Here is an 18907-nt window from a genome sequence, read left to right as displayed (position 1 = left end):
ACAATGACTTTTAACAGACGAACTCAACAAAGAACACGACTACTACATGTTTTAGTTTCGTACCTTTATCAAAACCACATCCACGGACCTCTCGCCCTTTGCGCACAGGCTATACCTTCGCCGGTGTCGCTCGTACATCTTTTCCAGGAGTGAAACGTCAAGGAGAAGAAGAAAGTGCCGTTATAGTCCAACATGAAGCCTGAGACTTGTAGAGTTCCCAGTCAAGCTTTGGGAAAAATGAGCAACTCTCTGCACATCTGCACCATGAACCAGCCCCGTTCTCACTCTCCCTCCCTTCTTCACACACTTCTTTCTCTCCCCTCCCTCCCTTTCTCTCTCTCCCTCCTTTTTCCTTCTGCACACTCCCTCTCTTTTTCTGTTGCTGGCTTTTCTTCTGCTCTCACCGTTTTCCTTTTTTTTTTTTTTATTTTTTTTTAAACAGACTCACCCTATTGCAGCTGATCTTTTACTTTTTCAATGCTTCTCATCCCACCTTCTCAATTTTCGCAAATAAAGTTTCACGTCTTTCCCAAAAAGCATCAATGTTTGGTTGAACTTTGATTGGCAAACTGTGACCGAAGAGGATGAGGTCGTCATATGCATTCACTGATAAGACTGTGTGCTTTGAGCTGTGTAGATAAGGCTTTTTATTCAAGTCTCAAAACGATTTTGTCGGGACAGAGCATAATGCAATCTTGATCTATGGAGTTTTCAAATATAAGGTGCAGTAAATCAGATTTAGTTGCATCTGTATAAAACCATCAACTGACTAACAGCTGGAGCCATGGCAACCGTTTCAAATGGTGAGAATGATAAAAGGCTAGAGAAGGGGCTGATGGGATTCATTGTAGTTTAAAGTAATTGAGGCAGTGCAAGGAACTAAAAAATAAATACATCAGAAGTAAATTATCTTGGGTTCATTTTACACAAAACCCGTTAACTTTTGTTGGCTACTATAAATACTTTCTATTCATTACAAAAGCCGGAATAAAATATAAATATTAGATGAGAAACAAGCAAAAATGTTAAGTTTTAAACTACTTAAACTACAACAATTATTTTATTATAAACTGCTAAAAATGACAAATATAGAATTACAAAAATTTAAATGAAAAACTGAAAATATACATTTCAAATAAATGTGTAACTGCTATAATAGTATAAAATTAGGTTACACTTTATTTTGATAGTCCAATTTAAACATTCAACTAACTATAAATAACTTTGTAACTACGTGTCAACTAATTTTAATTTGCAACTACTTGTTTGCAAATTTTGTCAGTCAGTATATTGTGGACCCATTAAAATAAAGATATTAAGCAATCTACTAATAACTGCTAGTTGACATGAAGCTGAAAAATTACTGTTAATAGACTGTCTAAAATTAATTTTTACCTACAAATAATACTAAAACAGCACTTCCATGCTTGCTACTTAACCATTGCACAATACGTAATTGTAAATATATAAAAAGCAACATTAAAATATTGCATTACTTAAAACTGCAAATTACAACACGGGTGGTAGCATTATGACAAGCCTGTTGTTGAACCAATGCATGCCGAGTTGCACTGTTTTTCCACATGTGCCTGGGAGTTTCCATCCGCCATACAGTATAATGAGGGTGTCACAGTGTGGGTATATATAATTTTATACAAATACACACAAAACAGTCACACAGACACACCTTGTGCACAAAAAACACCTTCAATTAAAGTATCATACACTTTTCCATGTTTAGCATGAAGATCCTTATTTGTACTTAGGAGAAAGAGATCTTCAGATAGCCGTGTAGGTTGTCCTGACGCAGTCAATTTGATCTTTACTGTGTGTTTGCATGCATGCGTGTGATTATCCAGTGGAGGAGGGGATAGGAAAAACAAGGGCTCTTTGTGGGGATCCCGGCACGTTATCCCAACGTTTCACTCAAGACCACTCATCTAACACAAAATAAACTGTTCTTCTGTTTTCTACATGTATGGATGAATCATTCACAAAAAGGTCAATAGCACACACTTCTGAGGCTTGTTTCACCTTTTAAATCAGGTCCATAAAAATCTTACAATTTCAGAAGACGTATAGTTCAAATATAGTTATATGACCCACCTTTATAAGAAGTTTGTGTGAAAATGCATTGAAAAGACTGAATTTGGCTTTTGGCACAGAAGAAAAGCCATATGAGTTTGGATCACCATGAGGGTGAGTAAATGACTTTTTAGAAAAACTGATGCTTGAAATGAGAGAAAACAACAAAGCATGATGAACTGAGGGGGGGGGGAAATAAAAAGACTCGAAAGGGGCGAGCAGAAGCACAGAAGTTGAGTGAGAAGAAAACAAAGAATATTTCCATCAGTGGCGGAGCCAACAAACAGATGCATGAATGGAAGGAGTGTGTGTGGATCTAGACCAGCCTCAGTGGTGTCTTCAACCCTCCCACTCCCACCGAACACCAGCCCTTTGCTTTTCTTCAACATCACGCCATTCTTACACTTCACATTCCAGCGCTTAAGAGGCAGCCTTGTGCCGTTTTCCAACGCACTATAGATGGCGGATTTGCATGTGTGTTTGTGAGAGTGTGCGCTAAAGCTCCGTTTCCCAGGGGTGGGCTTGTGTGGTTTATTAGTTTGGATGTTTAGTGAAAAAGGAACTCTTTTAAAGGGGTTCCCACAATGCATCTGGCTTGTGCGCAAGAGGACAGATGAAAAGAGCTGAAGAAAGCTATGTTAGGAGAGAACAGGCAGCTCTCATGTTGCTGGTGGCATATTGAGACCACAGTCTGTGCTTTTTTGCTCCTCTCTCTCTCTCTCTCTAACACACATGTAGACTACTACACAGCTCAGTGCACATCTGGAAGGAGTTATATTGCATCCTAACACAAGAGGGAGCCACAGCGCTCTGGAAGCTACAAGATAATAAGCTAAAAACATTCAAATCACCCCATTACTCATCATGAATGCAAAAAGTTCTAAGTTAGTATGATAAATCCATTTATGTTCATAAAGCTTGTTTCTGCTTTACTGTGAATAAAATAAATATGTTTTGTTTTTTTTTCCAAAAAAGTGCATAATACGCTCACACAGATTATTACAATCGTCTCTCTTAAGCCTCTTCCAAATAACTTTGCTATCACGCTGCCCTCTGTTGGAAACAACTCCAGTGAGCAATTCGTTCATCAACTACCTCCAAAAGTAAGAAATATCTGAAGACTGAGCTTTTCTGTTGTGAAAAAATACAAATTAGCTTTAGCGTCACAAATCAGACTGAAGCAAAATGAACAAATGAATAATATTATACATTTAAATAAAAAAAAATAGCATGCAATAATATTGCTTTAGCAAACACAGCTCTTAAGTTTTTTGAAGTTCTTTTGGTTTGTAATGGACCAGCAAGGATAAAGTTAGCAGGCTAGTCAAAATTGGGATGCTCTTTAAATGTGGCCTCTGCTTTTATCTCAAGAGTCTCTCAAGATAGAATGTTCCAGAGTGCTTTTTCTTCAAACGCTGACAATGTAGCTACACAACCTCATGATGCAGTCCAAGTCTGCATGCCAGACAGCAGATAAGTGTAAATGTAGCTTGATTTCAGAAGCAGCAGAGACAGAAGAAGCTACCTTAACAGTAAAGGTTAGAAGGGGCCAAAAAAAAAAAAGAATATAAAATCAACATCAGGGTAATTCATGTTTATTTTGTTGGTGTTGTTCAAATAGGGCCTAGACTGAAATTAAACCGAAAGAATGCAGCTAAAGCTACCTAATAATTAAAAATAAAATAAGCTGATTTGTTTGAAGACAAACAATTACAACCCATTATGTCACTCTGTAATTAAATTATGAAAAAACACTCATTGCTCATGCTTGAATGCACTGCTATTAAATAACAAATCTAGTTTGAAATAGGAATAAAGCTCTAATGTAATTCAAGCAGACCACAGCGTGACCGTAGCATCTGCTGACGCTCAGCTGGATCTAACTCCTCCCACTACAACTCCCACAGACACACGTTCACCCTCCTCCATCCCCAACTCCTCCTTACACACGATCGCTTAACTGCTTGCCCACAGAGATATATCTTCCGTCCAGCACTCTGCTAAACTGTCCAAACTTATTCACCATAACGGTATTACTCAAACAACTGCATATAAAATATATAGGAATTGCTTAGGCTTCTGGGTTTTTAAAATTAAAAAAGGTTTGCATGTGGATAGCTCAGAACCCTTCAGAGTGAAGCCTGCCACCTAATATTTGTTCAGGACCTCTACAATATTCTGAATCAAATAGGGTGGTCCTGACTGAATTGATGCAAGTTGCAACATGCTACATTTCAGTTTCCACTGCTTTATGGCCCATCCACACCAAAAACGATAACTGTAGTGACAGTATCTACAAAATCTATTTATTGTATGCACTGCAGTTTTGTTATATGCTAAGCTCTTTAAAGTCAGGTGAACTGTGACCCATTGTATCCTTCAGTAAAAAAAAAAAACTAAGTTATTACAATGATTTTGTTATAGCTGTGCTGTGTACTTCCCTATTCTCATTTCCACTTCTCGAGAATTAGAATTATTAATAAAATTTAATGGCTACAGTGGTCATTAGTTATATTTATCATTTTTGGTGTGAATGGGCCTTTATATACTGTAAGTTTAGAGATTTAACTTTGTCTTTCACCTCCTCAACAATAATTTTAGATCCTATCAGGTACTCCAAAACCAAACTGGGAAGCACAGGAAGAAGTCAAAACAAAACGGATTCCCACAGGAAGATAACAAAATAAACAACCGAAGTTAATTTTAATCAAAAACTTCCAAAGACTGAAGATAGACATCTCACTTTATCACATTTTCTGGCCCGCATAAACATACAAGCTGTCACATCTTCCCTTCCTCCCTCAGTTTTCTTGCCACTGATATCATCCCTCTGACACACAACTGGGAAAAAAAGGTGTTCACGGTGATGTCATCTTTCCGCCATGAGAAAAAGGACAGCAAGACACACACACAACCACAGTGTGAGCTGTAGGGTGGCACCGTTCCCATATCTGCCGGTTTGGCCTTGCGTGACACAGTTCAGCCCTTCTAACTCAGACCTGCGTCAGAACACTGAGGCACTTTCAGCAACCAGGCAAAGAAATCTGATTTACGGACAGAAGGTCAGGTTGAAAACATCCCTGAATTTTTGCTCTGTACAGCCTTTCGGGAAACTACCACCTTCCTAGCTACTGAGAACTCAGGATGGCTGGAAGCAAACTCTGAGTGAATCATACCAAAAGGTCTAAATGTTAATGATTTATTTAGTGGATGGTAGGTTGAGGATAATAGCCAAATAATACTCACCACTTCGGAATTTGCTATGTCTGCTGAGGAGTCTTGGTGTCCATCCACCACATCCTTTGCTAAAGTGCCATCATCTGTAAAGTGGAATCAAGTCAGAAGACATTTATAATTTTTAAATGAAAAAGGGCTAAAGCACTTACGTTGCCATTCTGTCAAACTTACTGTAGATGAGGCATGTACAAACAACATGTTTCAAGGAAATACACATGTGACTTTTACCTGAAACTTCCAAAAATCAATACGTAATTCATTAACTTGCTGCTGATTCAAGTCAGACGAGTGAAAATTTCAGTGTGCTTTACAAAGTTAATCAATTGTTTACTTAGAAATTAACAAATCGTGATAAGACAAGATAAGATGTGTTATTAACCCTATTCTTTTGAAAAAAGGAAGTGACCTATTCCTCCTTTTCATCTTAGCTCAGCAGCTCCATGAATGTGATATAAATAACACATACAGTAAGCAGCTATTAGTGGAACAATGCAGAATTTTCATCCATGTGGGAAAAAAGCTGGGCGTCTACCTCGTAAAAAAAAAAAAAAAAAAAAAAAAAAAAAAAGACAATCTTTCAACTGTTTTCATTCTATGATATGAGGCATACGTGACATCACCAGGTTGCCATGACACAATCTGCTGCAAATACACACTGTCATTTGTAAACACTCCCTATTAAAACTTTTACATAAATGACAAAAAAGGCTTTTCCTTTCCAGATGGAAACCTAAACTGCTGATCATTGGCAGATTTTTGCTTAAACTTACTAAAATTACATACAAGCAAAATGGGAATAAATACGTCCATAGAAAATAGTTTGTAAGGCTAACACCATTGCATTCGCATGCACACATAATCATGTGTCAGAATACAATGAAGCTAATGCCAAATTAGCTTCAGCTGTAAACAATTTGATTGGAATGGCATGACACTTAGTTTAGCAGCAGGACAAAGTTTTAGACTTTCAAACAGCTGTTACAAAAGATGACAGTAAAAAGTAGCTTTATCTGATAGCATCAGATTCTCTAAAATAATTGTTTACACAATCTATGTCAGCACTGCCAGAATGATGAATGAAAATTCATTACCTGTCATTTGTTTGACCTCGGCACATTTCTGAAGATTTTCACCGTGCTCCATCAAACAATCAGACGTATCTTGATGTAATCCATTCAGACTCTCTGGTGTTTCTAAAGGTTGCAGTTTCTCAGACAAACCATTGTCTATATCCACTGAGGAAGTGTTCTCCGAACCCTGGTGCAATCCACTATTAATATCCAAAGGGGAAGTGAGCTCAGCTGTTGAAGGTGAGGCATCGAGTGGGTCAGAAATTTTGGAGCTCTCCAGAGCTGAACCACTGGTGGCGTTTATGGGAGAGCATGTGCTGTCACCCGGGACAGTAGTCTCGCACATATTGGTAGCCATGTCAACACATTCATCCCCACAAGGAATTACAACAGAGATCTTTACTCCATCAGTAAAGAGTGTCTCAGAAGATGTGTCACCTTTGCTTTCTGTTAGGAGTGAGGCACAAGACAGGTCTAGGTCATTCACACATTCAACAGCAGGTTCTGATGGTGTGTTCTCCTCTGAGGATTCAGGAAGCTGTGCTTTGGATTCAGGACAATCATTGTGTGTGATTTCCGATGGATCAGGGAGCTCGCTGATTGTGTCCTGTAAAGTAGAGTCAATTTCCCTTTCCTGTAGAGGTTCATCTGGATCAACATCCTTAAATCCTAGTTGCCCTTGCAAAGTGGACACTATAACCGATGGTTCCCCTGGCTCACAAATTTGATTTTCATTTGTGGTATCTCCAGAATAACCCTCAGGAATCTGCTCAACCAGTTTGAACATAGAATCTGGCTGAACAAACATTTCAGATGCCTCTTTTCCAAAAGGAATTCCTACAATTACATCAGCTCCACACGGTTCTGAAGACAGTATCATAGACACATCCTGTTGTAAATCACTTACAATAAAGGTTTCGGAGTCAACAGGCAGAGAGGATTTATCAGAAAATTTTGACTTGTCATCCATCTGTGACACAACAATATCCTTTACTAATTCCATCTCTTCAAAGATCACCTTAGGGTTGTTTAACCTCTCATTTGGGGCTACCTCCTCTTTGCTTCCATCAGGTAGAGACCCATCAATCTGGCAAGACGAAATCTCTACAGTGATGCCAACTGAAACCCCTGCTATTGCGCTGACGTCACAGTCATTCAACAAAATCTCCTGACATTCTAATGCAGTTTCTGAAGATTGGGTGACTTGGTGTGTCTGTTGAAAACTTTCTGTAGTCTCAGACAAGGGCTCCACAGCTGGACCTTCGTGAGAGGAAGTCTCAGGAACAGGCGAAAGCCCCCGTCGAACGTTATGCACTGGTCCTGGAGCCATGTCCGAAAGGTGAAATCCAGAGTTCTGTTTTATGCTAGCGTCATCTGCAACCAAACCAGAAACTGACTCCGTGTTGCCTTTGGTGTGTTCGCTAAGATTTCCTGTCTCTGTCTCTAGGCTACCATGCGGCTTGTTAACATCAGAAATAACACTTTCATCTGTTTGTACAGATGAGGTAACCGCAGAATTTACCTGAATTAAAGTCAATTTAGCTTCATCTGTTCCGACCAAGCATTCCGTAGACAGCTTGCGCTCAATCTTGTCGTCGTGCTGACCGTTTTCCTCTGGATCATGGGAAGAAAGTTCTGAAGAGTTTAAGCCTATTTCCTGGCTGCTACTCATCTCCCCTTCCCTTTCCTCTGGTAAGTCCCCTCGCCAACTAAGATCTGTACTCCCCTCGCTCTCCTCCTCTTTTTGTGAAGGCTGACTAGTTTCCGTGGGGAGGAGACCCTGAGATTGTGCGTGGCCCATGTCTTGGGTCTCAAGGTTGCCAGATTGAGAGTTATTGTCTGTTTCAGTCTCTAAACTCCTCTGGCAAGCCTCTTGCTCTCCTTGGTTCCCTTTATCAGGCTGTAAAGCAGCCCCCTGTTTGGCACTGATTACGCTGAGCTCTATATCAGCTTCCTCCCGCTGGTTTCCACAGGAAGGGGCACTGAAAGTCACAGAATCGCCTTCTACCCGCTGCTGCAAACAGTCAGCCTTATCTGACGCCTTCCCAGTATCCACTACAGCTGGCAGGTCAAGCTCCACCTCCCCGTCCTGCGACTGGACGTGATCTCCTGTGCCGTTTTGACGAATACATAATCCATCCTCAACGGCAGAGCTGTTAGATTCGTAGGTTTCTTCTTGTTCAGAGTTGGCTTCCTGATGCTCAGCCTCCAGTGAATTGGGCGGTAGGCAGTCTGTTTTATCACTTGAGTTTCTGTTAAGAATCAGCAGTGCTGGCTTATGCTGTGGCGGAGGATATTCCTAAATAAACAAAGTTCAAAAACAGCTATTAAATAAAGCAGCACGCCTTATACAGCCCTCATTAAAACTGACATTAAACATTCACTCAGAGAAACAGAGCAAGGGTGAGTGCAGAGAGACGGTCTAGTTTGTGATCTGAATTTAGTCACTTCCTTTAGTCACAGATAGCTACCTCCTGCAGAGTCCTACCACAAAAGCAAACATCCCTGCTGATCATACCCAGCTGGAAATATCACTGTGATCTTAAAGTGGCAGAGCAAGAAAATAAGACCCACCTACTGCCATAGGGGACTTCGAAATCACTGACTCACCTTCTGATGAGACTGCATGAGGCGTTGGAGCTCCTCCACATCACACTGAAGGTTAGGAGGGGGACTCCCTGGCACATCCTCTAGCGTCAGGGTGTAAGTGTTTAGCTTGGGGTGGTGTCGCAGAACTCTGCCTTCTGGGTAACGCCACTTGGACGTTTTCGATTCCAACTCGGGCAGGTTGTCAACCCTGCCCAACACAAACATAGCAAACTTTGAGAACGCCCAGTCTCGAGGCAGTGAATCACCAAGGCCACACCCCGCACACCTACAGAGGATGTCAAGTAATACACAATACTGATTGTGGTTACCCAATGAACACAATGTCAAGTGTAAAAAAAAAACACTCTTTTAAACAACACAGCTGCAAACAGGTTTACATCCAGCACAATACTGCAATGATCTTGGACAACAAGAATTTCAATCTTTCTGTAGACAAAGATATGGAGAACATTCACTCTCACTAGTGTACAACCTGTTCTGCTTTTTTTGTATTGGGAGAGAAAACAGTGTGATTGCATTAAAATTGAAATTGAAGTTCCTGATGGCAGTGTCAACATGACAAACAAGCAGTAAAAAGATTTTAAAACAGCACATTGCGTATCTCACTAAGGTGGAATTACCTTTGTCAAACCAAAATGCTACAAGCTTTCAAAACGTAAAATGTGCAACTGTTCATGTTTTTGTGCATCCAAGTGGCTTAGATTGTCCCCAGGGCTCTGACACACAGGTAACAACAGAAACTGTTTTCACCTGCTGTGTATCTAAGGTCCAAAAAGGTATCCATAGCAACCCTGTGACATCACTCACAGGAAACGAAAGAGTGCAAAGTGAAAAGGAGAAGCTCTTAAGGTCTTGTGCAGCCTGAGCATTAGCCAAAATGTGAAACAAAAGATCATGTATATCAGCTGTTTGCTTTCTATCTGAGAATTTAGCTTTTCACATCTTGGCTACTGCTCAGGCTACCTAAAATATTCCTCTCAGGTCCACAAGACCTTAAGATATATATATATATATACATACATACATACATACATATACACACACACACACACACACACACACACAAACACATTTTAAATACACACACATACATACACACACGACAAACACATTTTATGTGTATTATAATATATATGTGTGTGTGTGTGTATTTAAAATGTGCACATAAAAAGGTCATGTATTACACTTTATGCATTATACTCTAAAGGTAAACCACAAACAGGCAAGTAATATAATGCATTATATGCATATAAGATATTATAGCGTTTTAATGACTTCATAGAATGTCAGGAAAAAAGCACATCAAAATATCTTAAAGAAACCACAAACAAAATACCATGAGCTTTAAAGGAAAGATTTGAGGCAACATCTAAGGGTGTGCTGTGGTTCAGTACACTTGCTTTAAATGAGGCACCAAACCAAAGCACTTAACGGCCTTCTATAACAGACCTTTGAATCCAGAGAGCACAGATGAGACGCTAGCTCTAGTTTATCCTCTATCCGTCTGTCTGTGATCACATTTCACTGGCTTTACCAAAGCTGGGCAGCCAGTGACCTGGTAGACATCAGTCAGGTTGACACTGCATACAGGAAATGTTTCCTTAAGTGTTACATATCTCTATTATGAACAAAATGATTTAGCCTGTCATATATAGGCTTGAATTCATACCCAATTTAACAGATTTGAGGTCACAAATATATGCCAGAAACAAGATCAAAACTCTCATCTTTTCCACTCTTCTATGATTATTATATATGACCAGAGGAGATATGTTTAGTTTTCAATCTTGAGGAGTACACAGAAGTAGTGGAACATATGGAAACAGTCCCACGCAGGTTTGCTAGCCATAGACTGTGAAGAGCACTGGCTGGAGGAAGCTGATAAAGGTAAACGTCTCTGTAACACACGCACAAGTAATGCCACTTTAGCTTGCTTTAAAAAGCTTATGTGGCTTTAACTGTTTACACAGAGCTCAGAGCCACATGGCCTGTCCTTGTGCTTTGCTCTTATCTCCCCCACATTTCAACATCCTCCTTTCTTTAGAACACAACACTAAATCTCGCCTCATTCACATGATAAAATCATTGCTGTATTATTATAAACCTGACTCTTGTTCTTTTTGAGAATCCAAATCAGCCCGACACAAACATTGCCTGTACGGATCTGTTTGGCTGGCCATGGGGTTAGTGTTTATAGGACATCTGAAAAATAATGACTTTTGCAACTTTACCTTTACTAGTGTGACATGGCTTTATGTTTGAGAACAACAAATACGATAAAGCTATATTTGTTTAAGACATTTCAAAGGTCATAACGTCCGTTCTGTTTGATAAGGTCTACGGCTTGTAACAGCCTATTCTTGACTTTAATCTGGTCAGATTTCATAGATCAAGATTTGCAAGGGAACAATAGAATTTGTCCCAAATGCATGTTTGTATTAGTTTTACAACAGAACCAGGCAAAAATACAATGTAAACATCATAATTTTATTTGGACTCATTTAAGCCATTATTTTTAAAATAAAAAATGTATATCTTAAAACCCATGTAAACTAGATATATGAATTATTTTAACATGTATTGGCACTCTGTTTGTGTTTAAAAACTCTTACTATAATCCTTAAAGACATTTTTTCTACAACAGGGGGCCTTGGAGTCAAAAAGGTTACTTAAACGTGCCTAAAATACCAGTTAAAGACGTCATTTTCTTGCGTACTTACTCCGTCAGCAGTTTCTGGAGCTGCGTGTGGCCTCTTTTCTGGGCAACCCTGGCTGGTGTACGACCCTGTTTGTTGGGAAGTCGGAGGGCCTCTTTTCCTCCAGGTTGCTGGAGGAGAAACAGTGCTACCTTGCGTAGTCCACGTTTTGCAGCAAAGTGCAAAAGTGTGTCTTGTGGTCCAGGTTCTGTAGGAAAGGAAAACAGAGTCTAGTTAAGGTTGCGATCTTAGCTCAATCTCTTTCCATGTTCTTTTAAAAAACACTATTATCTAATGCATATTTCTGATAATTCTGCTTCAGGAAAGTGCCTCCCTCACTGCTCTAAGCTCCGCCCAATGCAACTTTAGAACCAGTGAGAACCGGCAAAGCTCTCAAACTAGACCCACCCCCACAATTCCCTCGACCGTCAACAGAGTCTCCTGACGAACTTGTGCAAACATCATTTCAATAGATGATTTACAACGAGGACAGAAAAATCGGGCAGAGAGGTTTCCTGAGTGAAAGAAGCGATCGTATTTGAAGGCGTTTATCATAAAGGCAGATTACAGAGCGCTGTTTTAGAAAGTTCAGGAAGTTTGAATGAGGCTCTCTGTGAAAGCAACAGAGACAGAGGAAGGATTGTTCTTGCTGGTTAATGAGAGGCTGAAAATGAGACTGCCCTCGTTTAATCGGCCCACTGAGGGTCCAACAACCAATTTGAAGCCCTGAGCAAGAAAAAAAAAAAAGCTGTGGTGAAGTGATCTGGCACTGGAAAGAACAGCAGATCAGGATCACTACACAGTCTGATTGGAGACACAAGAGTGGACATGACACTATATTAAAATTACTGGTCTCAAGTAACTTGTATCCCAAGGCCATGCCAAAATTGTTGTACTAAAGCCTCAAAACACTGGTGTTACCATAGTGGCATCAAAATGGTACACCGGGGTTTGAGAAAAATGTTTAAGAAAAATGCATAACTTACTCAAGTTTGACATGAGGAAGAATACCTGTGTAATTTTAATTTCTTACATGCATGTTGCACAGTGAACATAGTGTCTTAATATATAATAATATAATAATAATAAATAATCATCGTCATTATTACAATTGTAATACAAATGAACACAAAAGAACAAAAAACTCCTCCTCTAATCATTCTAAAAAAAAATAAAATAATTGTGTATACTGTAAATTGGAAGCACAATTTATGAATAAAACATTTTGCTGATGCACAAAAATGAACAAACACCCACTAAGATAAACAAATAAAAATAAAATAACTAATACAAAAACAATAAATACACACAAAAAAAAATCAATAAATTATTGTTTACTTAGTTTTAAAATACATAAAAATTCAAATTCCACAAATATTAGAGAGCAAATGCATACAATTTTGAAAAAATGTGCTATTTTTCCCCATTTTTTTGGCATTTTCATTTTCTAAAAAGGTTTGGAAATAAGCAGTTAAAACATTCCTCAAAATTTGTGTTTTACCGAAATAAAGAACGTTATACGCATTTGGAACACCATTCCGGGTGAAGTATCCCAAAGAAGAATCCAATGCCTCATTTTCCATTAATCTAATGTGTGTCATGCAACGTGTCCGAATTCCAGCAAATTCCCAGTTGGCATTCCCAGTTCCCACATTGGAAACAGTCATTATTAGCTTTCTAGGCGTTTTTATTTATATATATATATATATATATATATATATATATATATATATATATATATATATATATATATATATAGTGTGCTTGATTTCACTTATGGAAGACTGCTGGCAGTACAGGACTTCTGATGCACCGGGCAAGATGCCCGCGGGCTGCTCAGGTTTCAGGGCCGGTCCGGGTGCCCAGCGCCAGCTGCAACAAATGCCAGAGCTTGGGGAGTCATTACACAGCTCGCCCTCTCCCTCAACAGACAGGTCATCTCTAGGAATTTGTTTTTCCGAAACATTTATGTGGCACAATAACCAAAGAGAACTTATTAAAAACAAGATCTAAAGAAAACGCTACATCTAAAAGGTCCGCAGCAACTTGATCTAAATCTGCAGGAAATACAAAACGTTACCAGCATGTGCTCAGGTACCAGATAAAACCCGCTATTGTCTTTTCTCGTTTTACTCCGAGTGCTGAACTTTGCATGAATAGGTAACAGAGCTTTCAGATGTTTTACTGAATTAGTTATTTGAGACCAAGGCTGTTTATAAAAGATAAGCATGTGCTTAATATGACATCACAGAGCCTGTTTGGCCTTTGTTGGCCTTATCTCTCTGTGCCTACGGTCCAGCTCTCACCACACCTCCTACATGGACACAGATTGTGCCTAATTTAGAGGACAAGCTTGAGTCACATGAGAGCCGGGAATCTGTTGTCGCGTCAGCTGCCCTGATGAATGATTCCTCGCTGTGCAATTGTTTGGATCCTCACATCAGCCGGATCCACACACTCATCCAAGCACACTTTATATACACAAGCTCATATTTCAGCCCATTGGATTACATTTAGGAAGGATACCCAACAACTTCCACCGTGGCGTTTTGCCGATTATGACTGCAATCGGTATTTTAGCATTCGTGTGATATCTTTTCGATTTTTTGCTTGGCTTTGTTCAGGTTGCGTATTGTAATCATCTACCGAAGGTTTATTTTCAGTTCCCCTTTCAGTTCCTGCATAGTTGACAGCCAGTGACACAATAAAACAAACCGACATGATAAAACTGTATTTCTGCTGGAGCGTTTGTGACAAAAAGTTGATTTTAGATTTTGGATGCAATTAATTTGTTTTTTTCTTACTGACTTTTGAATAGATAAGCCAGGATCAGACATGTGCAAGTTACTAAAAGTATGCTAATCAGTAGAAACATGGGCCAATTCTTCAAGTGGTTTGCAGATCCTCTGCAGAATATCACAATTCTATAGATATCTATGGATATCAGTGAACAGGAAGAACACGGGAAACTCTTTTTCACAAGAACTTTTCTGCCAAATCCACATGAAACGCAAATACAAGTTATTGACAACCAGAGTTCCTGCCATTTATCACATGCATCTTCTGTCAGCCCCAAAACTAATCCACAGCCTGACTTAGTCCTTGTAAATGCTCTGTGCCAAAAAGAGCACTTTATTAGGGTGGGAATGTTTGCTTTTAGATTATCTGACATAGCTCTCCTGGCTTGATATGAGTACAAGTAGGAGGAAAACCCACAATTTAAAAACAAAAACACAAAAAAATAAAATGGGTTCATGGCTGTACTGGAGGCACAGTGCCCATGGTCTGAGCATTGTAACTTCAATGTACAGATGTTAACAAGATGTTCTAACATCCTCTGTACTACCCACCCTTACAAAACACGCAAATTAAGTAAAAGGAAAAATGTATTCTTTCAACTAGCTGCCCCTTGATGAAAAAGCAGCTCAAGGCATAAGCAATCACTTACAAGACACTTTCAAAGCGACACCAGCATTAATTATGCTGGCTTCTAAAATACATTCTTGTGCCAAATTTTATGGCAAAAAGCCTTTGTGGAGAAAAGTCCCAGAATGCAATGAGACAAGCTTGGTAAGAAAATTAAGCCAGGATGGAGAGTTGAGAAAATGATTAATTATAAATGAACTTGTATTGCTTTTAGTGATCAGAGGCACTGTTAGAAATAAAGTTAAAATATTCAAAATATTTTCCTTCGTGTTTGGCAGAACAAAGAAATTCATGCAGATTTGGAACTACTCGAATGTGTAAACGATGACAGAATTTGAATTTTTAGGTGAACTATACTATGTTTTTAGCTTAGCAATGTCTGATTCTACTAGAATACATTGAAAGTTTTTCATGCTAAAGCTCTGTATTATTTGTTCCAAAGCAAGCCACAAAATATTTTTCAGAACAGGATGCGGTCTCTCTAGGTTTTAGAACCTACAAACAAATAAATTAGTAATATTTCTTATTTTAGTCCAGAGGTATCCAGACCTGTCCGACACAGTTTAGCTCTAACCCTAATTAAACGCACCTGAACCTAGGCGAGTGTGTTGTAACTAAACTCTGCAGGACATCAGCCCTCAATGAGCAGGCCTGGACATTCATGTTTTAGTCTAACAGTCTACTTTGCAAACCTCAAAAACTGTGCCTACTCACCAATTCCCAAGCCTGTGCAAGTGCCCGTGTCCAAGTCTGTGCCCAGGACGCTCCAGCCTGCCGGCAGAGGCAGATGTCTAAGCGCAAGAGCCAGAGTATCATCCAACCTCTCACACTCCTTCAGGGGGATCTGACACTCGTCCAAAAGCAACGCTCCCTCTGTCTTCCCAGCCGCATTCACCAGGAACTGGGCCATGTCCAGGGCGAGGTCCTGCACGAACTGGAAGCGTTCCTCAGCCACAGGGTCCACTGACCCCCCGGGCCGGGCCTGGCACAGCGTGACCCGCACGGTTTCACTGCGATCATGAGCTGTTATGAGACAAAAACAATAAGTTATTATACCTTGTCAAGCATTTGGGATTTTGCTAATGTCCACAAGATAAACTAATAAATAAAAATAAAATTTTATAAAAAAAATGAATACATGAATCTATAAATGGGAAATAAATATTATTATTTATACAATTGTATTTATTTATATACTTATTCACTTAGTATTGTAAAGCAATATAAAAAGTAAAATATGTCATGAAGATATGTCATGACAATGTAAATGTAAATAATTCAGATTTTTTACAATTCCAAATTAGAATTTTTACAATGAAATAAATTGTAAAATGTAAATAAAGTTTGGTTTATTCATTCAGAACAAATAAAATAGCAACTTATTTTAATAAATAAAAACAAAGCTTGGTATATTTCTTGGCACTAAATAGGTAACAACAACATTTTAGTATTTAATTTATCATTGGAGAATCAACGAACAATGGAAGTGGAATTTTAGCTTATTTAGCTAGCATGAGAACTAGATCAATGTACACTGCTAGGTTCACAATTCTTAGTATGAAGCTCTTTTAAAATGTATAAAATTCAAATTCCAGTCAAAACATTTTTGGTCCAGCTTGCAGAACATGAAAAATATTTATACCACCCACTAACATTTCCACAACTTCAACTATAAATCAATTCTGACTAAACTAACTAGCTATTTATCTTATATCAAACAGGGAGGTCTCCTTTAAATCATCTTCAAACTGTTTTTTTTTTTTTTTGAAATCTTGCTTAATATTTTGGCAGCTACACATCAACACAAAAAAGAAGACTAAGCGCCTATGGTTGAGCGGAGATGGATATAATTACTGAGAAATGTTCCTGCATTAACACTACTCATTTCCAGCCGGAGACAGAGGTGACATACTATAAAAACAACATTCATAAACAATTAGAACTTCACCACGAGAGCTGCCAGGAGGCCTGTGTTGTATCACCGAAGTTATGAGATGTCACTGCGACAGTAAGCGTCGTGAGGATAGAGTTGGTTGGTTTCTGTCGCTGCAGAACCTTTGCAGATCCACACGTCCGCACTCACCAGCAGCACATTTGTTTGACCAAAACATCTCAGTGGGATATCCGTCTGGGTTCAAAGCATTTGAGCCATTTTTCCAGATAAAGGCCTCTTAGCAGCCAAACATTTGGAATCGACCAAAGGTATGGACCTCCAGCAGAGAGACGGAGGGTTGAGAGTGTACCCTGGCTGGCCGACAGCGGAGCACCTGAGGCGGACGATAGAAGGGCCATTCTTCATGCGCTCTTAATGCATTGCTGAAAAGCTTTCAAGTGCTCAGCCAGAGTAGTGATTACAAAACCGGTGCCAAACGTCTGCGCTGGATTTCATAACACTGTATCTACTCTGACCCTCTGTGGAAGTGCTCGGGGGCTACGGTAGAAATGTATTCCTTTTTTGACTGCGAATACTGCCGAAATTGTGCTTTCGCTTTTATTTCGTTGTAAAACAAGATAAGATCGCAATTCTACCAGTTCCACGAAAACCAAATATGTCTCAATAACATTACAGGTTACTGGATAAATCTTTATTTTATTACAGAATGGCTGATAGACGTTCTAGGTTGCTAATATGTAAATGCTTACTAGTTCTTAGGTATTGCTTATACCCCTGCTTTCGGTTTTGAAAATGTAATTAAATATACAAAACACAGAAACACGAAAAATCGATTAAAACAAGCAAATAAATGAAGCAAACAAAAACAGAAAGAAAAAAAAAATGAAAAAAGAAACCTTCGCTATCCTCACAAACGAAAAGGAACTGTAATGAAAATGATTACAATTAAAATTGATTAGGCCATTCCATTCTTTTTTTTTAGATTAAATAAAATATACAAAGAAAAATTTGACAAATAAATAAGGCAAACAAAAACCCTCTCCTATCATCCTATGGAAAATAAAATAAAAATGTAAAAATAAAATGTAATTAAATTAAAAGAAAGTGCATATGTTTGCAGAATCTGCTTCTATTTTCTTCCACCTATTTTAACATATTACTACATTAAGCAAGAATGTGTCCGTTCATTAATAGCAACTCCTTGTCCATGAATCTTCAGAAGCAGCACTGGAACATCTGAATTAGCTCAAGCGTGTGCTCAGCGCAGTAAAACAGAGGTTGTCCTGTGGTAACCGGGACAATTTTGCGGGTGAATAATTGGGCAAAGCGACAACGTGCCAAGCAATGCCTGGACTAGGTCCGGCACGACTGGAATGTAAATGAGTCGATCTCCGCAGGTAATGAGCGTCTAGTTCCAGGAAGAAGTCGAACAATTATCAAGGAGTGATAAAATACTGTACGCAGAACGTGCTGTGTGACCGTCGGGGTTTTAAACACTGACCTGGGCACACGGCTTGCAGCGTGACATGGCTGACTTTCAAAGTGCTGGAAACGTGTCTCTGGGTAGAGCCGGCGAATAGCAGGTAAAACTCTACATCTTCCTCATCCTCGACACACTCTTCCTCACAGAGCTGGACAGTCAGCAGACACTCACCCTGAGCAAAAGAAAGAAAACAGATCATATAAAGCATTTGCTGCTTACATATTTAATACGTCAATATTAGGCTGAAAAAAAAAAATACAGTTGCATTTTAAATTATGGTGGAAGTGCGCCAATCAAGGACAATCTCGTGTTGTCTCAAAAGACTAAAAGCAGTCTTGATAAATAGCCTGTGGGTGCAGAAAATTACATAATGCGATGCATTAACTCCTATAAATCATCATTACTG

At 39.1% G+C, this 18907-nt stretch overlaps 1 protein-coding gene across 7 annotated transcripts in view; it reads right to left on the bottom strand.

Moving 5' to 3' along the window:
* The window catches only part of akap13 (A-kinase anchoring protein 13), a 75400-nt gene that overhangs the window by 35763 nt on the left and 20730 nt on the right, over window positions 1-18907 (bottom strand). For 6 of the 7 annotated variants that reach the window (XM_043228256.1, XM_043228253.1, XM_043228255.1 and 3 more), the window contains exons 3-8: window positions 18520-18673; window positions 15839-16147; window positions 11723-11906; window positions 9003-9267; window positions 6414-8691; window positions 5332-5405 (exon numbers count right to left, since the gene is read on the bottom strand). In XM_043228256.1, the coding sequence (XP_043084191.1) occupies window positions 5332-5405; window positions 6414-8691; window positions 9003-9267; window positions 11723-11906; window positions 15839-16147; window positions 18520-18673 (3264 nt within the window). The remainder of the gene's footprint in view (window positions 1-5331; window positions 5406-6413; window positions 8692-9002; window positions 9268-11722; window positions 11907-15838; window positions 16148-18519; window positions 18674-18907) is intronic. The other variant, XM_043228257.1, reaches the window with a different exon arrangement.

This window comes from Puntigrus tetrazona, chromosome 25, assembly GCF_018831695.1.
Source record: "Puntigrus tetrazona isolate hp1 chromosome 25, ASM1883169v1, whole genome shotgun sequence".
Classification (NCBI taxonomy): Eukaryota; Metazoa; Chordata; class Actinopteri; order Cypriniformes; family Cyprinidae; genus Puntigrus; species Puntigrus tetrazona.
This window is presented reverse-complemented; position numbering and strand designations above follow the sequence as displayed.